A 21,281-nucleotide genomic window follows, 5' to 3' on the forward strand; every position below is an offset into this window, starting at 1 on the left:
CTTTGACAAGGGCCAAATAGTGCTGGCTAGACGACTGGGTCAGAGCATCTCCAGAACTACAGCTCTTGTGGGATGTTCCCGGTCTGCAGTGGTCAGGATCTACCAAAAGTGGTCCAAGGAAGGAGAACCGGTGAACCGGCAACAGGGTCAGACCCGAGGCTCATTGATGCACGTGAGGAGCGAAGGCTGGCCCGTGTTGTCTGATCCAATAGAAGAGTTACTGGAGCTCAAACTGCTGAAAAAGTTAATGCTGGTTCTGATAGAAAGGTGTCTGAACACACAGTGCATCGCAGTTTGTTGCGTATGGGGCTGTGTAGCCGCAGACCGGTCAGTGGGACCGTACTGATCTAATGTTATGGATGATAGGTGTATATGTAATTTTAGCAATAATATAGGTTAAAAAAAATTATTTTGGGTCTGGGAATACTTAAACTGAAAAATCAAACGATGCCACCACCGATGTACACCAACAAGCCCAGTAAACCCATCATCTCCATTACAGTGATGTGTGCCGACATGAAAACACTATATTTTTTGTCAAAGTTAGCTAGCACGGCTGTAGATTCTTTTTTTTTTATTCTAAGATTACTTTTTTCCTTTATTTTTTTCCTTTATATCATAAATATTTGAGGTTATAGAAAAAAGTTTTCAAGGTTGTCAAAAGACATTCGGAATACAAAGTTGTAACTCTTTCTGAAATAGCAGAAAAAGCAGCGTGTGTGTGTGTGTGTGTGTGTGTGTGTGAGGAGGGGGGGGGGGGGGGTTCTGGCACAACTTCACCTACTTCATGGAGAAGGGAAAGAACAGAACAGTCAGATGAATACACCAAACAAATGAATCCAAATACTGACAATGATGTGGGAGAGGGGGGAGATATCATGCAAGAGTGTTTTTTCTTTCACAAAGTATTCCCATCGGACACCGACAAGTCAGCATTATTGCAACCGCTTTGTTTTCTAACTGACATCTTTGCTCAGATGTCCGGCGTCACCGTCTCTCCAGGACTTCCCGTCTCTCTTTCTCGTCGAGGTGACGGCGCTAACGTCCCGTCAAACGCAGAAAAAAGCATTTGCACAGTCAATCCGTACTTTCAAGCTCCATTTAATGTCCTAGCAAAAGGAGTATGCAACTGTTCTAAGGAGTGAGTAAAATAGAAAGTGCATTTGTTCACTGAAGTTCAACATAAAAAAAAAAAAAAAAAAAGAATCAAAGCATTTTTTTTATGTCAGACTGAGCAGAATTATTAATTTTGTAGAAATAGAAAGAAAATCAGTAAAGGTACTTGGTGTATTTGGTGGTATGGTGTAGATCAAAGGCACATCACAGCTTTGTATCTCACTGGGGGATTGTTGCACACGCACAGAAAACACACATACACATGCACAAGCCTTCAAAATACATTTCCCATGTGGCTCTGACACACAGTCTTACGATCTACAGTCACGTCAATGGAGAAGTTCTGAGAGGCAACAAATGTTTATCCAGAGCATGGTGCTTTTTTTTAATTTGGAGTCTGTAAAAGGGATAACATAGTATTTAAGAATGTCCATCTCAGCCTTTATTCAAGTGGGTATGATCCTAGAGAAGTCAAATGAAGCGATGGATGACCAGAGGGGCGTTTTTATCTCAGATTCTGTTAAGTGTGGATTTTCTTTATCTCTCGTTTTTTTTTTTTTAAATAATATCCTTAAAGAATGACCAATGTCCTTGGTTACAACTGTTCTCACTCTAACAGTCAAAAAGAAGAAAAAAGGAAATTAACATTCAGTAAACATTCTTCTCTAAAGGTAGTTTCCCTTATATAATCTGTATTTTCATTATGTATACATAAACAAGTTTAATAACATACCAATCAGTGGTTATTTCACAATTGGAAAAAAGCACAAAATGTTTACACTCTTTTACAAGTAAATAAAAGTTTTCGTCGACTGTTTTCAATAAGGGCGTAGCATACTCCATAGTTCATGTCATCGTGTTGTGGTTCCCCTCATTCCCCCGGCTATTCTGCTATTCCATCTTTACATACAAATATTGACAAAGTGGTGGCTTGTGCTCTGAAGCCATCAAGTCTTTTCGAGAGTTATAATCATCATAAGGAGCAGGGAGGAGGGGGGGGGAGGGTCAGAGATGCTGGGGGGTGGGGAGGGAGGGAAGGGGGAGGGAAGGTGGGGTGGGGAGGGACTCATAGCTGGCCCTCGCTGCAGTGGCTGTCCTGACTGCCACCGGGCTTCTCTGCATCCTGACTGGGGAGCTCTTTGAGGATGAGGGCGACGCTCCTCTCTGAGAAGTCGTCGCTGTCGGGCTCCAGACCGTCGGGGCAGGGCAGCTTCAGAAGCTCCTCTCTGAGCTGAGCTGTGTGTCTCTGCAGGGAAGACACGCACACACACACAGTCAGGCTTGATACTACATTGAACATTAAAGAGAACATTTAGAGACTAAGAATTCTTTCTAATTCTTTATTTTTCTTATTGTCAACAAATCCCATGAAAAGACCAAAACCAACGATGTGTTAGTTCGTCTCTGTCCGTGGTTCTCTGCCGTGAACCCACTTGTTCATATATAATATCTTCTTATTGTACAGGCGCTTGAACCTTGATGTGGGTCCTGTCTATTATCCACGCATACTTTTGGGAAGCTGGCAACAAGTTTGCCGCTATATCATCACCATCCGGTCGTTTTGACGGGAACCTTTACCGCAGTGTTAGCAGACGGGTACATTTGAAACTCGGTGAATGACGCACACAGTCGACCGTCTGTTACTAACTGGAAAGACCCTGTAGCATAAAACCGTAGAGCAATCATTGATTGCATTGACATTTCCTCGTCCCTCTGTGTGCGCGAGCGGAGACGTACCTCAAAGTCACGTTTGCGGGCCGGCTCTCCCCCTAAACGGCAGCCTTTTGAGGATGATGTGTCCGCGCATTAATGCACCGCCTCCACGCGGGCAGTGCCAGGCTGCAAGCCCGTGCGTAAGGCAGCCCTCCAGTCAAATCTACTTGTAAAATCAACTGCTCATGGTTAAGTGTATCCACTGGGTTCCCCCTGGTTGTGGAACACTCTTCTCACGCTGCGGTAATCGCCTTTATTTATTGCCATAAACTCGGCCGTGTTACAGTTAAGAGAGTCAGAGGAACCTTATTTACTTTGGTCGTTTGGTTCGTTTGGGCAACTGTTTAAGGAATTCCTTAAATGTAAGGCCAAGATAAGGAGACAATCTTAGGGTGCTTTCGCGTTAGGGACCCCGGGCCCGGATCCGAGTACACTTGTCCCCAAAGTCCAGTTCGTTTGATTAGTGTGAATGCTCCGTACCATACTCAGGCATGGGTCGTCACCAGAGTTGGTGATTGTTGGAAAGACTACCGATGACGGTTTTTGGTGAGTTTTATTTTGTTTCTGTCGAGTTTGAATGAAGTGTTTTACGATGCTCCGCCAGTAGAACAGCTGATCTCAACATAAACAAATACACGTGGATGATGACGCAAGTGTACTCGGGTACGGACCAACTTTACTAATGTGAAAGCTGAACGGAGAGGGGAGGGGAGAGGGGCAATCATACTCGGGCACGGTACGAATCGATCGTACCTAATATGAAAACGCCCTTAAATCCTTAAGTGAACATTTTAAGGAAACCTTAAGACTTCAGGATGTTTTGTGCAACCGATTTTACTTTAAGGAAACTTGAACTCGGACTCGATCTTGAGGTGCTTTGTGCAACCGGCCCCAGAGTCTCGTCTCGTCGGTGGACTGCGGCGGCGGTGGGACAGCAGCTGGCTGTTTTCAGTGGAGCTGGATTATTTACACTGGGGGGATTAATTGTGTTTATTTACCGCCAGAGGGAGAAGAGACGAGAGCTGCCAGAGAGACCGGAGACACACACACAGTTCGTGGGTGGCGGTTATTGTGTTTGAGTGTGTGCATCTGTGTGTATGAGCTCCTGTGTTTGTCAACACGACACGAGGCGGCCCGTCGAGAGCCCGCTGTCCCCTACAGCTGATTCACCGTTAATTAGGAGGACACGAGGGCTCAAACACTGACTGTGTTTATAGCCTGCTTCCTGTATCAATCTCATTTCTTCGACAGCGTGGAAACGGGAAACCTGGGTTCATTTAGCGGAGTAGAGGCTGACTTTATGTGTGAAATATTCACACCAAAGCAAACAAGTGGAAATGCACGGTGCCCATAATACCACAACACCGTGCACATTCAATACACTTAAGTACATTTAATGACATTACCTTTAATGCAGCAGCATGATGAGACATGGTGCGGCCGACCCTCTTGTCGCTGCTGTACTGCTGAATGTCAGCGATCCACTCCTCACACTGAGACATGATCTCTGTTCGCTTCAGGTAGAAATGTTTGTGGATCACCTGCAAACACACGACACAGAAACAGAAACATCCCATCGGTCAAATTTGCACGAATAAAGCAAAACGAGCATTCCCTTCATGTTCAATCTGAATGCATCATAAGCTAAATTTTTATTAAGGTAGTTCATCATCATCATCATCATCATCATTAGCCACGCTAGCGGTGTGGCTCTAGGGATGTCTGTTGGTCGGCCCACCACCTTTGGTCCAGGCTGAAATCTCAACAACAATAGGATAGATCGAAATTTTTTGTTCCATTTCCCAGAAAGGAACTCCTCAGTAAGTAGCCATTTAAGGATCAGTGTTTCCGGCTACTCTACCATGACGTATGATGTGTTTGATGTAGGGATGACAATAATTAACTGGTTAACGCTATCGGTTAAAACGGTTAAAAGAAATTTTAATAATGAATTAAAAAGCTGAGCGGCTCAGAGGAGCGGCTCGTCACTATAAGGAGAAAAGCTGGTCCACCTTAACAGCCCACCTGAAGAGAGACTGAGCCGGGGGTTGCAGGATACAGGAAGTCGGCTCCATTCTCTCCGGCTCGCTTGAGCGGAGGAGTTGTAGTTTCGTAGCATTTATTTGCCGACAAATAAACTCTATCCACACACACTGCTACACCTACGTTCACAGCTACAACGGCGCAAACAACCTCACACTCACACACACACACACACACACACGGTCTGTCGGACACTCGTCAAAGTTACGCTGCGCTGACAGACCGTGTGTGTGTGTGGCGGCGATCACGAAGCCTCCGGCAATGCTAGAGCTGCTAGCGTAGCACAAATACACACTGTTTGTCGGACACTCGCTAAAGTTACGCCCGGCAGACACACAGCTGACAACCTGCTAAACTAAACTAAATGTGCGGTGGAGACTTTTACTGGGAAAATGGCTGCATGTTCGTGACACTACACGAAGCACTGTGCTGCTAAGTTAACGCTCCCGGACAGGTGAACTTGGGACTCAGTTGTCTGCTGTGCTCATACACTGCAGCTGACGCACCGCTGTATGAGACGCACAAATCTTGTCGGTTAACGGTTAATAATCGGTTAACGAGGGTCGGTTATCGATTAAGAAGATTTTTCAAAATTAGCATCCCTAGAAGGATGTCAAATGACGCAACGCCTCCGATGTGAGTTGCACTGCAGTCCTGTTCCTCCACGGGATGCACTTTCACCAATCTTGAGTATTGTTTGCTGTATAAAAAGGTAAAAAAAACAAACCTGTGTTCTCAAAAATTCTCAAATTTTGGTAGATAAAAGTGCAGATTTTTTATCAGTTTACCATAAATGTAACAACTTCCTTTTTCACAAGCTGTGTAGGACCCTTGCTGATGATTGGGCCATCCTCTGACAGAGAAGTCTTTTTTCAGTGTCTCTCCGATCGGTCTGTCCACTCCCTCTACAATATATCAGATGAAGCACAGCCCATACAGAGCACACCAATTCCTTTTTTAGCATGACAATGTTCGACAAGACCAACTTGTCTCTTCATCTCTCCATCACTGAGGAGCTGTTCATTATCAAGGTTGCTTAAGTCCTTCTCTGACATCATATGTGTGACACTGTGCTCGAAGGCAGATGTCAATCATCTACACCCACCCCCCCTACAGTCCCCTGCTTTCCTCCCTCTCCAGTCGACTTCCTAGCAACAGTCGCCAGGGCCGGGCCATCAGTATGCAGCGAGCGCTGTAGTGTATTATGTGTAGTTGCTGCTCTGCTGGTGGAGGGAGTGGATTAGTTACTATGGTGACTGCTGATTTGCCGTTTAACGGGACGGAAGAGGCGAAAGAGGCAGCAGAAAGGGTTCGGGGCACCGCTTCGATCTCTCTCTCTTCCTTCTACGTCTCCCTCGGCTCTCTTCGTCTTCATTCCATCTTTGTCTCTACTTCACATCCATCTATTGTTCCTCCCACCCAACCCCCCCCCCCACCTCCCTCTGCTCCTTATCTTACATTCAGTAAGGTGGGCGACAGTCCCCAGCTGAGAGGGAATGTTTCAAGGTCACAGACGCGTAGTAAACACGGTTAAATTAACTCAAGCTTTTCTGAAAACTAGACAAGATGCAGGAATCGAGACATGGAGTCCACATACAACCCATGATGAGATACATGAAGACCTTTTGCATGGACATGGTCAGACGTGGTTTAAAAGGGGGCATTTTCCTGGGGCTCCACAAGGCAAGGGTTTTGGTCTTTGGGACATGGCCATCGATCACAACATGGAAGAAAGCTCCATATGCAAACCATCTCTTGATCATGTTGGAAGAGGGTGGTTTGACAAATGACCTTTCAGGATATACATGTATTTATGCACACGTGCAGGTACATGGAGAAAACACGAGTACATTCAGCTCATATGAGCAGTCAAGAGACGAGGTTTTCTGATGGCAGAAAAAACCCAGTGACCTTTGAGATAATGCCGTCCACTCATTATTCCATAGGGCAACTGAGGGAGGAAGAGCAGCCGAGGAAGAATGGGTATGTGCGAAACATTTGACACATGGAGGAGGGGTCAAGGGCGAGACTAAATCATGCAGCCATTAAAAAGTTCCTCATTCTTAGTTTTTCTGTGTTCCATCAGTAGACTGCTGAGGCCTGAGGTACCTGCCCTACTAACACGGACCACGGTCCTGACCCACTCTGATACAGGAGCAGAAATATTTCCAACTTTGACGTCCACAGCACAAGCTCCCACCATCTAAAGCTGCAACATCAGGGTATTAAAACAGGTTTACAGCACAAATTCTACTTGGTACAATATCACATAATATATACAAGCTTGGAGGCCTTCCACATTGATGCCTCCCAAAAAAATCCTCAGGCTCTTTTGGGAAGATCGGATGCCTTACACGGAGATCCTTTTCCGTGACCAACTCCATCTGCATGGAAGCATCAATGGTTAAAAAAACATCTCCGCTGGATAGGGCATACTCTCCGCATGCCCGACCACCGCCTGCCCCCGCCAAGCCCTCTATGGGCAACTCAGCGATGCAAAACGAGCTGCTGGCGGACAAAAGAGGTGCTATTAAGGACTATACTAAAGACCTCCTCAAGCACTGCAACATAAACCCCACCCATCTAGAACATCTGGCACTCGATAGGTCAGCCTGGCAGGTTCACCTGTGCCAGAGCGGCCGAACGAATACATCACATCACCCAACAGAGGAGGACTGAAAAGGCATGCTCAACGACACCAGCGGGCAGCCAGCATTGCCCCCAACATCTGGGCTCCCTTGCCCCATCTGCGGGCGAGCATGTGGCTCACGCATTGCCGTTGTTTGCTCCGTCTAGGGTCGTTAGCACCGTCAGCTGCGAGCTGGGGCTCACCGTCTCCATGTTGAGAGCCCCCGAGAGGCAACAGAAATGCTCTCAAACAGCTTTAAAGAAGAGGTAACACCTGAGTGCGGTGGCTGGGTTATACCGAGACAGTGATGTCTCACTAAAATCCATCAATAATGTAGCGATAGAGAAGACTCATCTGAACTATCCAAATTCTCTGTCATGAAAGCTTCCAACCACTTTGTGCTGCGTGCGACAGTGTTACTATGTGATACCGTACGCAGTGAATGGGAAAGATTTTTGAGGTGTTCCTGCACACATTTTTCCTTGTTCCGTGCAGCTGCGGAAGGTTCATCAAGTGCACCTCTTAATCCGTACGAGCACGGCCTCCAGGCGTCAGCCGAAGAATATATGGAAGTGGCTTACACCTTTACAGCTATGAATCAGATGGTCTGGTCTATTACATTGACCCTCGCCATATGGTACTAAACTATGAGGGGGGGGGGCAGTGTTGGTACTATTTGCCTGAGATGATGTGGAGCTAGTTAATGTCAACCTGTCAGTGGCTCCAAAGGCCTTTTTTTTTTACATTCCAGTGCAGATGTGAATAATACGACAACGCTGCCTTTGCACTCAAACACCATACATACAGTGAGGTCCTTACTTATCTCAAACATGCACATTTACAAGTGTTCTTTCTTTCTCTCACACACGAACACATACACACAATGATCCATATTTTAACATGTGACCCATTGTCCTTAATGCCACCCGACAATCTGCTGCTGCATAATTCAAACCTGTACTCCACTCTCTAGCTCTCTCTATAAATAGCACGAGGTAAAATTGGATTTTCACACACACACACACACACACCAAAAATAAAATCTTATCTACGCAATTGGATCCCACTAATCCAACGCTCATAAGAGCAGTACCCAACAAAAAAAACAGTAGCACCATCATCAGCTTGTATGGAATGTACCTCTGACTACATGCTGTATTGTGTGCACAGGATATTGAGGGCACAAGGTGGAAGGAAATCTGCGAGGAGGCCTAAAAATGGAAAGATAAATCAATTGCTTTTGGTATTGTCACGGGGAAGAGAATCACAGCTGAAATTCGAATGCCTCTAAAGGATGCTCCGATGGAACAACAGACCAATAACTGACCAACTAACGTTGCCATCCTTCGTGGCTAATAGTGCCAAAATGGGAATGATTCAATTTAGAGTTGAGTGTAGTCTAGACCAGCAAAGACCATGAACAGCTCATAACATTTTTTTACTTGAAAAATGTTGAACATTTTAACTCACCAGAAGAAGGAAATCTTCGTAGAGCGTAAGGTGGATGAAAGTCAATGTAAAAAAGTAAAACATGACTCTGTATTGATTAATGAAGGCCTTTCTTGTATGAATTAAAGGGTAACTTTGGTATTTTTCAACCTGGACCCTATTTTCCCATGTTTTTCTGTCTAAGTGACTAATGGTGCAACAATTTCTGAAAATGGTCCTGTATTGAGGGACAATGCTGTAATGCCAGGATCAGACTACACAATATTTTTGACTATATCTGTTACGATGGTTACTATGTCAGATTAGACGATTGAGAGTCATAAATTCTTGTCGTGACTTGGCCGCGACACGTGACAGACTACACGTTGGTCCCCTGTTCCGACAACACACACTCTCCCGGCACCACCGTCTTAATATATACGGGCTTACCAAGGCTCAAGCCCTCCGGGCCCGACCATATAAAGGGGCCCACGAGGCTCCGGGGGAAAACAATACAGATATAATTCACGGCGAGAAGCGAAAGCGAAATGAGCTGTGAGGGCAAGTGAGCAGCGTCAATGTAACACTAAACATGCTTGTTTTTGGCTTTTTGGCTCAGGTTGTTATTTTAAGTGTCTGACATCATGGAAAGAGTCCCGCTCAAGGAGAAGTCTCTTTGTGAAATCTGAATATGTGTATAGTCTGGCTCAAATAAATAAACAACAAATCGATAGGACGGCTATATAAAGAATGACATCATCATATGTTGAATTAGATTCCAGTGGCGGCTGCGTAGGATTGTTCCGGACTCGTGTGAGACCAAACATTTCCAATAACTCCAGGGCGTTGTAAATTCTAAAAGTCTAAATTTATTGAAAAAGATAGATGTAATCATTTCCAAAATTCATTTTATCTAATGAAATATTCTGCTTCAACTCATATGTGTTAACATTTTGTTATTCAAAACCAACCTTTTCACTGCACGCAAAGGGAGGCTCGCACTGACAAGTTATAGATCCATCCATCCATCTGCAACCGCTTATCCCGTTAGGGGTCGCGGGGGGGCTGGAGCCGATCCCAGCCGACATTGGGCGAAGGCAGGGTATACCCTGGACAGGTCGCCAGTCCATCGCAGGGCTGACACATATAGACAGACAACCATTCACGCTCACATTCACACCTACGGGCAATTTAGAGTCCACAATTAACCTAACCTGCATGTCTTTGGACTGTGGGAGGAAACCGGAGTACCCGGAGAAAACCCACGCTAACACGGGGAGAACATGCAAACTCCACACAGAAGGGTCCCAAGCCGGATTCGAACCTGCAACCCTCTAGCTGTGAGGCGCCAGTGCTAACCACTGCACCACCGTACAGCCCCTTAGCAAGTTATAGATCAGCTATCATAAAAAAATAAAGATTCATTTATAGAAGGATTTTTGGAAATTTAAATTTAGCCTATTTTAGTACAATTCAAATTGTGCTGAGAGGGAATCATTTTCACCGGATATTATGACCGTTGTGTGTGTCTCCCCGTCTGTGTTGGCAAGCATTGGGATGCATATTTTATCATTAATCAGACATGGTAATTTATATCATATATTCTTTGGACCTATATTGTTTTTAATGGATTATCAATGCATATTCTTGCCATATTTGCTCGCGGAAAAAATACATCAGACGATCTACCGCAAAACTACCGCTGCAGATGGTGAACCGGTCGCGGAGCCCTGCAGCGCCGGGCCCGCATTTGTGTCCAGCTGTGTCGCTCTCAGAGGGAATTAAAGAGCCGGAAAGAAAGCAGGAAAATAAGTATTGAAAATGTTTCAATTAAGAATCAACGAGTCATCCGATTGGCTCCTCTGATCGGCCTTCATAAAGACCACCACTCAAACTATTTAGAATGAATATCAGCCGATAACTATTGATGGCCGATTAATCGGATGCAACAGTGCTCGAAAAAATGAGGTCAAGATATAAATGGATAAATGCAAGAACTCTGTGACGGGGTTAGAGAATAATGAATCTGTTTCTACGGGTCTGTTGTTATTCATCAAAAGCGAGAGACCAGCTGGAACAGCAAAGGTTGACATGGCGGAGTCTGATGAAGCTGTACAGCAAAATCAGACAACTACAAGAAGACAAGAGGCCAACTGCTTCATATGGAGGGCATCTTTTAGGACAGGCTGAGCAACTCTCTTGATTTTCAGTCATTCTGGAAGACAGCCTTGTCTTGCAGGCTAGAGGGACAATAGTAGGGAACCATACATATAAAGATCTACTAGGTTTTCAAAACAGAAACGACGCTGTGAGCCAAAGTCTGGAGACCTGTAGACGACTATCAAGACGGGTCGTTGCGAGCATGCCTCTCACTCCCACTCATAAAACTGCCACATTTGTGTGTCAAGGTTGAAAGTGCTAAAGATGCCGCCTCATGAAGAGTGACAGGATGTGCTTAGGCAAGTGAGAGACTTGAAAGTCTTGAGACATCGGCCGAGCCGCGGCGGGGGACCACCGCATCAGCAGACATTGCTGCGTCTTCAGCACCAAGGACAGCAGATGTAAGCCAAAATACTGTATGTTCAACAAGCCATGCATACAGTCTACTGTCTGACGGCATGATGGATCCGTTTGATAGTTTATCCCTGTACTCTTTAGCGCTTTTGGGAAACACCGCTATGGAAGAGACAATTTTAAGTTATAGACATGTTCTCCCCCTCACATTAGGTCACAATATTGTTTTCGAATGTTTTCACAATGGATTTGTGGTTTGATTTATATAAACATCGAGTAAAAGTAGAAAATGTAGGAATGAAATGAGAGCCACAACCTCAAATTGTATTAAATAGAAGGATTCTACATGTCTAAATGGTTATCTAAACTAAAGCCACTGCTCATGGCTGGTTGTCTTCCTCTCTTAGTCGATGTTTGTCTCAGCGAAGGACTTGAAGGTGCTAAAAGGCCAGGGGTGAGAAAAGCAAATTGGAGTATCCCAGCAAGCTTACTTGAATATCTGTGTGTGTGTGTGTGTGTATGAGTGAGATTGCAGCGCCGGATGGCATTGCCATGACTAAGTCCCCTCAATATCTTTCGGTCCAACGGTCCATTTCACAGACTGGCTGGGTGATGTTATTTTTTTTTTTTTTTCTTTAGCATTTTCTTTGCCTGCTGTGCAAAGGCCAGATAGAGACTTCAAATATTTCACCTTCAAAATCCGACAGTAATACAAGCAGCACTGGCTGTGGATACACAAAGAGAATAATATACCGCATACAAATAGTCACATTTTACTCATATCCTGAACAAAATGTTAAACTGTAAACCTGCGGTTCTGCTCAATTCCTTGACAAATGTGATGAATCCAACACAGTGAACACGTCTGCTTATGTTTTGTGGTGAAGTGGCTTCATCGCTGAGTAGATGTGCAGTGTATGTTTGTAAAATCTAGGACACTAGAGCATGCTTTACAAATGCAAAGCAATAATGACAATCACATGGGATAAAACGCCTGTTTGTTCTAATTTGTACAAGCTGTAATCTACGTAAAGCAATGTAGCCCAGATGAGGGCTGAATGATTTTTTTTTATATTGAAATGAAAAGTGCAATTGTCAAATCATAATCACATGATTAAAATTAAAGCGACAAGCAGCGACGATCGCACCTTCCCGCGCGTTGGGGCTACTGGCGAGACACTCGTAGACGTGGCCGCTGCAAATGAGGTATTGCAAATTCTGTACCACTATGTGGCGCTAGACAACATGCTCTATCACAATTCCATCACAATCACATGCAGTTTGGGGCAAGTCATAGTCAAGTCAGCACACTGACACACTGACAGCTGTTGTTGCCTGTTGGGCTGCAGTTTGCCATATCATGTTTTGAGCATATTTGTTACGCTAAATGCAGTACCTGTGAGGGTTTCTGGACAATATCTGTCATTGTTTTGTGTTGTTAATTGATCTCCAATAATACATATAAACATACATTTGCACAAAGCAGCATATTTGTCCACTCCCATGTTGATAATAGTATTAAATACTTGACAAATCTCCCTTTAAGGTTAATTTTGAACAGATACATTTTTTTATATTTTAATCGATTGACAGCCCTAATAAGAACTTTTAAGATTCCATGTAAGGTTCTGGAGGTTCTGTTCTTTGAAGATTTAGCCAGTTCATGTAGTTTTGGAAAGAATTTGCAAAACTTGCTTTTCTCCTTAATGTTCTCGTCACACCAAAAAGTGGTGAGTCAGTTTGAGGATAGGTAAAAGCCCACACGTTTAGTTAGTTATTGTGCTTGTACTGCTCAGTGAATCTGGATCCGAATTGGTTTTTCATGCCATTGCCGCAAATTAGTTCACACAAACAAATCGGCATCTGAAAGGTTTTAAACACAATAAAACCACTTTGACAGCGGTGACTCCTACCTCTTTGAAGCATGGCGAGGGGTTGCGCATCTGCTCCAGCATGGCCCATTTGACAGTGGCCTGCCGGATGTTGCCGTCATATTCCCGTGAGCTCTGGGTGCCGCTGGGAGTCCCGCGGGAGCGTTCGTACCCTGGCTCGTTGAAGTAGGGCTCAGCCACCAGAATGAGGGACTGCACCGACACTAGCACCTACAGCGTATTGAGACATTTACAAAGAGGCAGGGAGAAATGGAATTATGTTGCTGAATAGATTCAGAATTCATACTATAGTCCAAATAGAAAATCCAACAGTGAACTCTACGCATATATAAAAAAGGTAGCTTGGCAGGGTTTTCCAGAAGTGCTGGGATGAAAACCACATTCTAATACAATTAATGTGTCCAACTATTTAGGTATAATCCTGATCTATTGGTAAATTATGCTAGCATCCCCTCGGTGTCCTCAACATCCAAAGCTTCTCATATAATCTTGGCAGTGGTGCACACTTAGAAGAGAGTCTGACAAAAGCAAGGAATATTTTGCACCAATAAAGATAAATCAATATATCTGTATTAACAGCTCCATTAATGGCTTGGCCTGTCTCAAGGAGACTAAGGATGTCCTCCTGCATCATTCCAAGCCACTGCATTACCAACAATGACGATGTTGGGCTTGGAGGCCTGCCTGCTGGCCCCAGCCACACTGGAGCTGGACGATGTGCACTTGAAAAATGCTCCATCAAGTCGATACCCATGAACATCAACTATGAACGATCTGTCAGTCTTAAACTCGGTTGACGGATTTCAGAGCCGATATCCACCCCGGCTGATGATCCCAGTCTACTCCCCTGTCTCCTATTCACCAACCACCTTATTTTCCATTATTGATCCACAGCATGCTGACCGGAATGATAATCAATGGAGACATCTCTATGCACTCTCCAACCCCGCAAATGAGGGAATTCAAGAGAAAAAAAAGGAGGAGGGATACATTTCCGAGGGCTCCGAGCAAGCTTGAACGCAAGTGTGTGCATAGCAAACTTAACCATAAATAACATTAGAAAGATTTAATTCTTATTTATAGCCACAAGCAACAACCCCGGGTTCAAACCCCGTCTCAGTCGACAGAAGAAAGCAGCTCAATTTCCAAAGTCAAAGCCGAAAGCAGCAACAAGCAGGTTTTCGGGCTGCACAAGGCCGAACAATGTCACTTCAGCTAGTTTGAACCTGGTTGAAGGAGTGAGAGCGATCACACACACACGTTTCGTCTTTACAATGGAGAGAGCATTTAAATAATTACACCCTCAAAGTGTCGCCATTTCGCCCCCTGTATCGGATTTTAACGACACTTGGCATAGACGTCACACACCGTCACGGTGGCTTTTATTGCTCAAGAGTGTTTTTTTTTAAGAGGACATTGAGCTGTAGATGTGTATCCAGTTTAAAGTCAATCGGACTCACGGTGTAAAGGGGGGGGGGGGCCACCTTTCAAAGTTTTCACTTTTTCGGGCTGTTAATTATAGCACCACCATCAGTCAGACGATTGGGAACACATTTTATTTGAAGCATTAGCACATCATTTCCAGTTGTGGAACCATGTTTCATGAATTGGCACATCTTCGTAAGTGACGTTTCGAGCACAAATTCTTCTTCAGAGGGGCTGAGCTTGTAATAATAATAATATTAATAAAAAAAAAATGGCACAAACTCAATAGGGTTCAACCCCCTCTGGGTTTGAACCCTAATGAAAGCTGTAGCTCTGCTACAACTCAACTTACACACAGCAGAAATACTGGCTTCTGGTATCGTACCACAAATATCTGTAGAAACTATTCCAACCAGACTATCTGACAACAAGTGCACAATAACCCCCTTCTTCTTTTGCCAAGCCAGCCTTAAAATCTCCTCTTTCATTCATAGCAGTTTAGCTACAATGGATCTCAACGAAGCATCTTTTATATAGTGTATACTAGAATAACTTAAGTACAAATGAAATAATGTTCAGTGTGTCAGGCTTCGTCTTCAAAATACACAAGAAAAGGAATTAAATTAAGATTACAGAACTTTTATCAGGGACAAGACTACAAACTGTGGATTTTCAGAATAAAACATGAAAACAGTTTGGCATCTGGGCTGAACACGCAATTGAAGCGATCTGACTCTGACTTCTAGATGAGTGATGTGTGTAAGCAGGCATATCTTCGAGGTTCAAATGATACTGGTTTGAGTTTGGTGTGATGAACACCCCCACACACTGTCACAAAGCAGAGTAATCACTTGGGCTTTAAAAGGGATCTTTCATGTCAGCTGTTGAAACACAAAGCCCATTAATACAGAGCCTCTGGCGGTGTAATGACAGGGCAGATATAAACTACAGCCTGTGACACAAAGACTCAGACACCCTCACCCTCAGCCCCCCTTTTGATCCATTCAGACAGGCGACTCTGCCGTGATGGATCTTAAGCTCACCTGTAAAAAGCTTGAGGTCTGTGGGTTCCATTTCTCCTCTGGTCTCCCATGCCATGTGTTGAGGATACTTAAACATACCTGATGAACACACACAGAGAAAAAAAAAAAACAGTTAAAGGTGATTTTAGTTAATTGGTTTTTCAACAATGAGTATCTAATAAATGAGGCTTGAGGAATAACTCCATCCATTGCCGGATTGGATTCAATAGCATTTATTTTTTTCCCTATTTAACTTAAATGAATACTCCTTTGTTGCTTATGACAACTGTTCCCATCATTGATTTTCCTGTTTAACACTTTGCATATACTTCAAACCACTGTACAGATGCAATTTGAACCTGTTGCATGGCTCACACATGGCTTGACCATGGATGTATAAAAAGAGCTGAATACAGCGTAGGAGGCTAGGAAAGTTGCTCAGGGCCGCATGAAGCAAAAAAAGCTATAAAATGACCCGGATCTTTTATGGAGCTTTTTTTCCCCAATCTTTACTCAAGTTGAAGTTCAATTTGAGAGCATGACTTATTGATTTCACGTTCTCATTTTTGTAATGCTTTCCCTCAAAGCCCTGTCCTTACACTCAAGTAGCCCCTGCTTGTGCTTGGATTAGCTCTGCTTCTGCTCAAACTGCATGCTTGCACTCAGATATATTGTTGCTTGCACTGATTTCCTTCTTCAGCTTTAGCCCTTCTCCTCACACTCACTGCTGCCGTCGCACCGTTTGTTTATGAGCCACGGCGACCTGCGACAGTTACGTCACGGACTGTGCGGCCCTCATTTGCTACCGAATAGGTTTGTCCCGCCCCGTTTGTTAGCGACCCTGGTCCGTGCCATTCACATCGAAATCGACCCCTTGTCTGGCCCACCTCTCGAACTGGGTCGCAAAGGTGCCATCATTGGAAAGAGATGGTGGCGCTGATGTATGCATACACATAGTATGTATGCATTCCCCCGTCGACGACAAAACAGTCAAAAACCTGTTCTTTGTTAAAACCTGAGTTAGAAGAACACAGGGGGTGATTTTTGACTCAATTTGCGTCAATCAGTTTTAATGGGTTAAACAAGATCAAATCCTCCATTATGTTTACATTTACTTGATCGGAGACTAACATTAACAGACTTCGAGTCTTTTTCAACTCACTTTGCATCATTGTAGAAATCTCTGAGTAGCCAGTAGTAGCATCTTCTTTGTCCTTTTTTTAATTTTAGTTTTTATAATTATTTATTTATTATTGTCATTATTATTATTATTATTATTATTATTATTATTATTATATATATATATATATATATATATATATATTTTTTTTTTATATATATTTTTTATTATTAAGAAGAGAAAACATTTGTTTCTCTTCTTCTTATTTCATGACTTATTTGTGGTTACCCTCCCTGTATTTTCTACAATTTGAATTTTATGTATCCATGATTGAGAATCAGTTATGTCTTCTGTGGCCAGCTGTGGCCGTCTGTGTGCATGTTGTCAGGTCTAATTCATTCTGTTGTGTCACGGGTGAGTGTTGTTCAGAAAAACAAATAAATAACTTTCCCTGCATAGTGACTGTTCTAAATAAAAAAAGACCTTTGAAAGAGAAAAGATCAAATCCTCCATTATGTTTCCATTTACTTGATTGAAGACTAACATTAACAGAGTTTGAGCCTTTTTTTCCCAACTCACTTTGCCATCATTGTAGAGATTAGGGTTAAAGCGCACACTGTGTCCACCGGTGGTCTCCAGGTTGACCAGCGGAGGTGAGTTGGGGTAGTCCTGGGGAAAATACACGTCGAACTCGAAGCAGCCGTTGGCGTACGGGGTGTCGGCTGGGCCTGTGATCAGAACCTGTGAAAACACAATGAGGAGGAGAGGCTTTGATAAACATGGACCAAGAAAGGGTTATTAATCACACACACACACACACACTGAACGAGGGTTAATTAAAGAAGTGTGGACGCACTGATAGCAGTCAATATGGATTAAGCAACGGGCAAACGGCAAAATATCATGGTGAGACGGTGCTTTTCCACAGCCACAACAATGTAATTAACAACAAGGCTAAAGGGTGACGTCCGCAGAGAGACACAGATCAGATCTAAATATAGTACTCACGGCATTTCCTGAATGAATGAGATTAGCTCATTAATCAGAGAAACACAAGCACTTAAAACTGTTGTAAGGACCTGAATATATACAGCTGCAGGTTTCAACAAGTGAAATTTAAGACTGAAGACTTTTTGGTTTCTGACTCTGTCGTTGGTATCCTGCTGCCTTTCTTTTATCTTTCGCCGGAACTGAGTTAAACAGACGAGGATTTTGACATTTAGCAAAAGAGACTTTGCCATTAATCAACTCGTGGGGTGAGAGCCATTTTTTAATGTCACTGGGGTAATGAGTAAGAGCTGTCATGACAACTCGTACGGTAGAAACACCCAACGCAGTAACGCGATACACAAGACACAGCGTCCTATCAGTCTTACTCAAACTAGTGGTCTCTATGAATCACAGGGCACAACTCCGTACACGCCAAACAGTGCGATGACACTTTCATGATATCGTGACAAGGTGTACTTTACCTTCATGATGTCTAGTCTCTCCTCATCGCAGCGGACGATGACACTGGAAGAGGACGAGAGGGGCAAAGAGGTGGAAAGGGTGACGGCCTCCTGGGCGAGGCGGCGGGATCGGGCTGCGCTGTTTGTGTCGCTGGCGTTCTTCACCTGAGACATGTAGTGGTAGTTGACCTTGAACATCACTTTTCCATCCTCGTCCTCCGAGACCATCTCAAAGGTGTCTGGAAAGAGAGGAGACAAGAGCGTGTCAGGAATGTCCCCATTCTCAACTCAATTACACCAACAAAAATGATCATTACTCCCTGTAAACACTTCAAATAACTTCAAGTGTATCCATTTCTCATATTGGCCATGTTTAAATGGATACACTGCAATTCAATTAAGGTAATAAGGCAAGAAAGAAAGGGCACGTGAAACTATCAAGTATTGACCGGGTGTTCATGTGGTGAAGCATATTTTTTTTTTTAGAAATCTTTCTCCTTTTCATTGAATTTTACTTGAATTTGAAGTATCCAGAAATCAAGCTAAACTGTGTTTCAATGTGTTTGTTAAAGGAGAGTGCAATTATGCTTCCACTCATTTTAAGATCATTGGACAATCATTATTCCTTCAGTAATAATGATGGAGGAACATGTAGCATGCTGGGGGGGCTAGTCATCTAGCAACGGCCAGACTGCTTGCTAAAACATGGTCGTATTTCGGTACAAAATACCTTTTAAGACTAAACAATATTTAGCATTTTTTATTATTTTTTACATTTGGAGCCGTTTTTGAACATTTGAAAAAACACACACGTGATTTTACTGGCATTTCTAGATGATAAGCTTGCAACAGCATTTGTATGAAACTGTCTAATTATCATATGAATTCTTGTGTTATAGCCAAAAACGTGTTTTGTGAAGTCACAGTGACCTTTGATCACTAAAATCTTTGACCACGAAATCAATTCGTCCTTGAGTCCAAGTGGAAGCCTGTGCCAAATTTGAAGAAACTGTCTCCAGACGAACAGACAGACACTCAGACAGACAGACAGACAGACAGACAGACAGATGGAAGGACACCCCTAGAAACATAATGTCTCAATAAAAACAGCTTTTGAAAGCTAAAAGAAAAATCCCATTAGTGGCGGTATTACTAGAGACCAGTCAAACCATGAATACAACTTCAGTCACAAAGTGAGGAACCAATTCATCAGCTACATCCAACTGAGCATGTTGCCTTCAGTTATCACCACCTTAACAAAAACATATACACTCATATGACCTGTAGTGTAAATGATACAATAGAAAGTCTTGTTATAGTGAGTTATAGTCAAGCCCTCACTCTATCTTTCTATTCTGCCTGCATACTGAAACAACAGTGTTTACAAGCACTTGCAATTACTTCAGACATCAAGCTGCGAAACTAGTGTAAGTCATGACACGGCTGAATGGAGAGGATGGGAACGTAGTCCGAGTCCGCTTCCCTTTCAGAGTTCTGGCAAGAAGGCGTTATGGATCGTATCAGACAGGAGACGGAGACAAAAAAGAGCGCGTGTATTTGGAGAAAGGAGGAAGTCTATCGGGAATGGTGTAGTTTTTGCTGACGTGTGCACAAAGTAAAAACAACAGGCGTTGACACTACAAAGCATTAGGAGCACCCATGTGCAGTGTGTAAAAAAAAAAAAACAAAATATACATATACAGAGTAAATGTGCATGCATACAACACAAACTGTACATCCCAAAACAGATATGGAAACTCACCAAACTGCAGCTTCTTCATGGCAGCTACGTATTTTTCCTCTAGAGAGCGTATAATGGACAGCGGCTTGGGCCGACTTGACACCTTCCTTGAAGACTCCGTCATCTTCCTCTCTGGTAAGGAGGGTTAATGAGTGGGAACAAAAAATCAAGAAGACAAGAGTGAACTAGAATTACCACCTTGCGGTTGTATGCCTCGGAGGTAAAACCCCCAAACTCAAAACACATCTGGGTTTGCGTTGGTCATGACATCAAATGTACGGATGTAAATATGCATCGCTGTTACCCCGAGCGTTTTCAGGCCGTGATTTAAATCAAACAGTACAGAGAATGTCAAGTCAGCTGCCGCGGTATTTGGCAATAAAGTCACGTGCGTATTTTGTACATACCTTGGTTGGCCTGCCGAAGGCTGGTAGTAGCAGCGTAGACTATCTCAGCTGTCCTCTGGATGTCGGGCACCAGCAGAGTCAAACCCTCGGGCTCTGGATCTGAACTATCCGGCTTCACCACACCTTTACTCTTATCTTTCTTTGACCTGGAACACACAAATATACACTCAGTCAGCCATAATGTAATATTGGGTGCAGTTTGATAACTTGGATTTCAGAGATCCAATTTTTGTGCGAATTATTTAAAAAGGTAAAGCTAATTAATTTCAAGACATTGTAGTATTCGGATGCTGCGCTGAATGCAGCCTCTCATTTTTACATTGGTTGCACTGATACACCTACATTTTTCATTAAGATACACCAACACATAATTTAGGTACACCCAAATTATTCTACTTCTCACTAATCCTCCTACAGGAATGCTGACATGTAGTTTAAAGCACTTTGAGTGGTCGGAAGACCAGAAAGGTGCTATATAAATGCAACTCCATTTACCATTTTCTTTCTGGACATTCCCTGACCACCTTCAAATGCAGCTTAGTGACTGAATCTCAATGTGGCCTTAATGCCTCTTGGGGTACATTCATATCCCCCAGGGGGGCATTTAAAGTGTGAACAGGGCTATGGATGTAAAGATTCCTAGATCAGCAGTATTGCAGACAGGAGGAGAGTGGTGGGGGCAATGGCGGGATCAAAGTATTAAATCAGACCTTACTCCTTATGCATGAAGTCTGTTTTAGCCCAAAAGATAAGATAATATATAGGTAATAATAATGTATA

At 43.4% G+C, this 21,281-nt stretch overlaps 1 protein-coding gene across 5 annotated transcripts in view; it reads right to left on the bottom strand.

Annotated features, from left to right (window-relative positions):
• Nucleotides 1-1,085: 1,085 nt before the first annotated feature.
• birc6 (baculoviral IAP repeat containing 6) overlaps nt 1,086-21,281 on the bottom strand; it is a 103,292-nt gene continuing 83,096 nt past the window's right edge. For all 5 annotated transcript variants that reach the window (XM_037782723.1, XM_037782722.1, XM_037782721.1 and 2 more), the window contains exons 66-73: nt 20,502-20,647; nt 20,116-20,226; nt 18,375-18,592; nt 17,482-17,643; nt 15,804-15,881; nt 13,357-13,545; nt 4,236-4,370; nt 1,086-2,362 (exon numbers count right to left, since the gene is read on the bottom strand). In XM_037782723.1, coding sequence (XP_037638651.1) covers nt 2,183-2,362; nt 4,236-4,370; nt 13,357-13,545; nt 15,804-15,881; nt 17,482-17,643; nt 18,375-18,592; nt 20,116-20,226; nt 20,502-20,647 — 1,219 coding nt within the window. In that variant the 3' untranslated portion in view covers nt 1,086-2,182. The remainder of the gene's footprint in view (nt 2,363-4,235; nt 4,371-13,356; nt 13,546-15,803; nt 15,882-17,481; nt 17,644-18,374; nt 18,593-20,115; nt 20,227-20,501; nt 20,648-21,281) is intronic.

The sequence above is a fragment of the Sebastes umbrosus genome, chromosome 10 (assembly GCF_015220745.1).
Source record: "Sebastes umbrosus isolate fSebUmb1 chromosome 10, fSebUmb1.pri, whole genome shotgun sequence".
Lineage (NCBI taxonomy): Eukaryota > Metazoa > Chordata > Actinopteri > Perciformes > Sebastidae > Sebastes > Sebastes umbrosus.